Source organism: Pomacea canaliculata, linkage group LG1, assembly GCF_003073045.1.
Source record: "Pomacea canaliculata isolate SZHN2017 linkage group LG1, ASM307304v1, whole genome shotgun sequence".
In the NCBI taxonomy this organism is placed as follows: Eukaryota; Metazoa; Mollusca; class Gastropoda; order Architaenioglossa; family Ampullariidae; genus Pomacea; species Pomacea canaliculata.
Window position 1 is genome coordinate 32,947,662 of NC_037590.1, and position 4,401 is coordinate 32,952,062.

Below are 4,401 nucleotides of genomic sequence, written 5' to 3' on the forward strand. Positions count from 1 at the left end.
AGAGGACACTGTAAGTTTTTTCTGCTTGTTTGCTTTTTTTCGTGACATAGCCTTCATTTTGTTGTTGGTTTTTGCTGTTGTTGTTGTTTGCATATTTTTATTACAATTAGAGGTCAGCTTTTGAGATTAAACTGGCAGTCAATTGCAGAACGAAGCATGTACAGCATACCAGGGACAGGAAAACAAACAAAATAACACATGAATTATAAAAGAATAAACAACAGTACTAACGATGATTAAAATAAAGAAAACGCAAAGAGGAATCAAGTAACAAGAACTGCAAATGCATGAGGTCAAAAGATGACGACTCCTTATAGTCCCCGAAGTGCATCAAGATATCTAAACAAACGTGTGTAAACAAATAGATTTTCTCGGAAGCGAACAACAAAGCATTCAACAAAAAAGTCGCACTAAAAAATTCTTTTGCGTGGCTGAGCAGCAGCTGACTATCGTCTTTCCTGTTTGCCACTTGTCCTGTAATTAGTAAGAAGTGGAATTCCCGATTTCTATTGATAGGATACAGTATTCCTCCGCTACCCAAAGTGCAATCGTCCTGTCTATCAGTCGTACCAAGGCACCTGTACAGTCTAGGATGAGTTCAGGCTTTCAGACTATCGTAAGTTTATGTAAACCTTTTTCTTGACTATTTGAGGTATTCTGTGTAAATAATAGCGTAAAGCTGTTCTACTGTAACTTTATCAGAAACGGTTAGCAGAAGTCGACCAACGCCATTTTGAATTACAGAAAGCGAGAATATGTTAACAAGATACTTCTTTATCAGACTCAAACGGTTATCTTACGAATATCATACAGCCTGTAGTATTTGAAAGAACAACACTTTCGTAACATTTTTGTTTCATTTCTGAATCTCTGCAGGGCTTTTGGTTAAATCGATAGCGATTCAGTCAGTGCATGGTACCTGTGCCTACATCAGCGCCATAAATTATAAAAAAAAAAATTAAAAATCGCACTTTGTTGAAACATACGGCGCATAGTTTTGCTGTTTGGTAGAGTGTATTTTTTTATGAAGATACCACAGGTTACCACGCTGAAATTCTGAGCAGAATATCACAAGTCAGTTCCTTGTTCTCCGGAGCCTGTGACGGAAAAACTCCCACTGCCCATCCACCACCACCACCCTCAAAAAACCATCTGTCTTGAAGTTCTTAATGAAACGAGACCTCTTTCGAGAGTACCTTATTCCTGGGGATACAGTTTGATAGATTTTGATTGTGCATGCAAAATCACCAAGCTGTGTGTACCAGTTGAAGAGTTTTGCTATAGGAAAGTTGCAAATCATTACTTCTTCTTGTCATTTAAAATAACACAGTGATACAGCAACATGCAGGAGTAAACCTAGTATGCATATCATGCAGTATACATCTCATCTTTTTCAGACTCCAGGGAACAGTGACAAAAACTGGTTGAATCAACCATGGGTGGAAGCAGTTCGTAATTTTGGCGATTATCCAGAGGCTATCTTGTTTGAAGCATACAAGGTAGCAAGATCAAAAGCTGCAAATCACCCTGTTACTGCATCAGAAATTTTGGAAATTCTTGAGCAGAAACAATTTCCGTTGCAGAATTTACCAAAGCAAACACCAACTTTCCTTTCTGTTTCAAAAAACTATGGGAGTGATGGAGAATCTGATTCTGAGTACCATTCATTAGAAGCAGAGTTTTCAGGTGACGGTTGTAGAGGTGAGAGTGATTTAGAGACTGACGGAGAAATTCAATCTGCACCGTCCTCGTCTGTAAGACAGCTAGACGAACAAAAGCTAAAGAAGTACAGTGTTGGAAATACAGACAAGAAGACTGTTGGGGACCTCAAGCTGAAATACAGGGCCTTGAAAAATGAAAATAAATACCTGAAAGAGAAGAACACATGCAGAAAATGTCAGATGCGGCCAGTCTCTGTCACATTTTTGCCCTGTGGCCACTACTCACACTGCTATGATTGTGGCCAGACATTTTCTGCGTGCCCAATTTGCAAGAAGACCATCCTTGCTGATGTCAAGACCTACTTAGCCTGAACTTTAATTGCCTGATTATCTGCCCATATTTACTTCTCATTTAGTGCAAGCTTTCCAATATCTGTTTAAACACAACATGAAGTTGATTAACAGAAGAAAAGAAACACAGTTTCCACACTGACTTCTCCAACACACTCATTGCATTAAATAATTGCATAGGTTCTGTGGATCCTGAGAGCTTTCTGTAAAATATATTTTAACTTGTGCAGAGATGTACCTTTGTTATTTATGTTTTAAAGAAAGCATCCAGGTATCACAAGCCCTTAAGTTTGTTTGTGTTGCAATGAATATATCACTTACAGTTGGTTCCGTAATGCTTGCAAGTTGCATAACTTTCAGTAGGTTGGTTAGTACATTGCAAGGCAGAAGGCTTACTCAGTGGGTGACACACTAATTCAAATGAAAAGTTAAGCTCATTATTATTTCTTGATGTATAAATCTGGAGAGGATACATCTTCTTTTGGTTTTGGTCTCTTTACATTATGACACGAAAAGAGATACCAATATTATAAGTTATAGTGTTTGCTGTGAATTTTTTTTACTTTCTGTGCAAGCTTAACTAGCATATCAAGCTGAAAAACAGTGTTACGTTAATGTTTTTTTCCCCTTGATTTGTTTGTTCAGTTTGGATTGTGTGTTTTTGTTGATGTTAATGTTTGGTGGGTTTTATAAATTGTCACTCAATTTTTTGTTGTTGTTTAAAATTGTTTGTCACTTATGAAACATGTTTAGGAAATAGTTATTTTCAACATAATTACCTGGCGATGGACATGCTGTTGTCCGCAGGACTTTTCTGCCATTTGTGCAGCAGTTTTACAAATCTATTGCTGTCTGGCTGGGTTGATCAGAGCATAGGATTTGCATCATTTGACCGTTTTACTTAAAATATATGAGAAAATTATGTTTGGTTTATTGCGATACTTTAAAATGTACTCAGTTACTTATACTTGCATTAGCACTGCAAATAAGCCTTTGTTTCGAAAGAGCTTGCTGCTTGACTCATTCAGCCAGTCTGGCAACTTTAATCGCATCATTTTTGGTGAGAGCAGCCAATGCTACTTGAGAGAAGTTCACCATTTGGTGCTTATGTTTGCTTCCTTGCGGAGACGCCTTTACACGGGAAGCATACAAAAATGGCATTCAAATGGGGGTATTCTTCTGGAAAACATAGAAGCCAGGGGCATATGATTTTATCAAATATCACCACTCCCTTGTTCGCCGATTATAAAATCACAGAAGAATTTAACTGAAATGGCTTTGCTCTTCAATTTCGTCATGCTGCTTGATATATTTTATGTACAAACAGTTTGCTTAGATGATGTTATTTTTCTGTATCCTTAACAGTCGCATTACTAATTCTGTCAAATTATAGGTAATGGAAAGAGAATACATGATCTGCATAGCATGACAATAACGCTAGTGGAAATATTCAGCCTAGTCGGGAAACTCCCTCTTTGAATATAGCCCAGTAAATGTTCTGTTTTCATTGAGGTTTTACAATAAGTATCAACAATAATATCAAGAAACATTTTGAAATATAATAAGAATACAGTTGCTTTGGTCTGCTAGCAATAAAGTGCAGTTCCTGTACCTTTGCCATTTCTAGCGATCTGGTACTAGTTCATAAGACTGCATTTTTTAATTTAGTCAGCTTTGTGAAAAATCACTTGGATTATTATTATTGCTCGTGAGACTAAAACTCTGCAACCAGACATGGTCAGATGTAAATTGTGGTCATGTTAGTCCTGTTACTCAGCGATGAGATAATAGTTCTTTTATTGATTGCAAAGTCAGACAACTGTTATTAAAAAAAAGAACAGAAATAGACATTTACTACTTTTATTAAAGGTCTATGTATCAGCTAAAGACATCACAAAACTATATGAGATATCTGTTTGGTTCTACTACTGTCGAGATTCTAGTTTTGCTGTGACAGGCGGCTGCTCTGTCAGCTGTTATTATTTCCTTTGCCAGCCAGTGTCATTTTCTTCACTACCCATAGGTGTGGATATGAAGTTGACAGTGTAAGACAGATGCACGACTAATATTTCTTCTCATTGATTCCTGTCATGCCCATCTCCAGTTCTGTTGCAAAGCTGTATCATATATTTTTGTGACTGAAAGCTGACTGAATTTGATTTTTTTAATATTTACTTTTAAAAGATCTTGGTAAGCTAAATAAAACTTTAAAACATTATTAACAATTGTCTGTGTGATTACTGTGTTAGAGTTTAGAGGAAGTTATGCGAAATTCAGTAGTCTTTGTAGGCATTGAGCTGGATGGCTAATGATGCTTCATCTCTGTGGGATGGTCAGGCAAACTGGCCTACAGCCAAAACTCAGCTCTGCTTGCTCCACCGCCATAGCC

At 37.1% G+C, this 4,401-nt stretch overlaps 1 protein-coding gene across 1 annotated transcript; it reads left to right on the top strand.

Annotated features, from left to right (window-relative positions):
• Positions 1-516: 516 nt before the first annotated feature.
• Positions 517-4,230, top strand: LOC112562292 (RING finger protein B-like). The gene is made up of 2 exons (XM_025235486.1): positions 517-616; positions 1,398-4,230. Exons 1-2 carry the CDS (start codon positions 593-595, stop codon positions 2,031-2,033), a joined length of 660 nt encoding a protein of 219 aa, XP_025091271.1. The 5' UTR covers positions 517-592; the 3' UTR covers positions 2,034-4,230.
• Positions 4,231-4,401: the final 171 nt, after the last annotated feature.

Excerpts from the sequence above, each read along its gene's own strand:
- LOC112562292 (XM_025235486.1), top strand. The coding sequence starts at position 593 with ATGAGTTCAGGCTTTCAGACTATC. Across the intron at positions 617-1,397 it reads GTTCAGGCTTTCAGACTATC|ACTCCAGGGAACAGTGACAA; the intron begins GTAAGTTTATGT and ends CATCTTTTTCAG.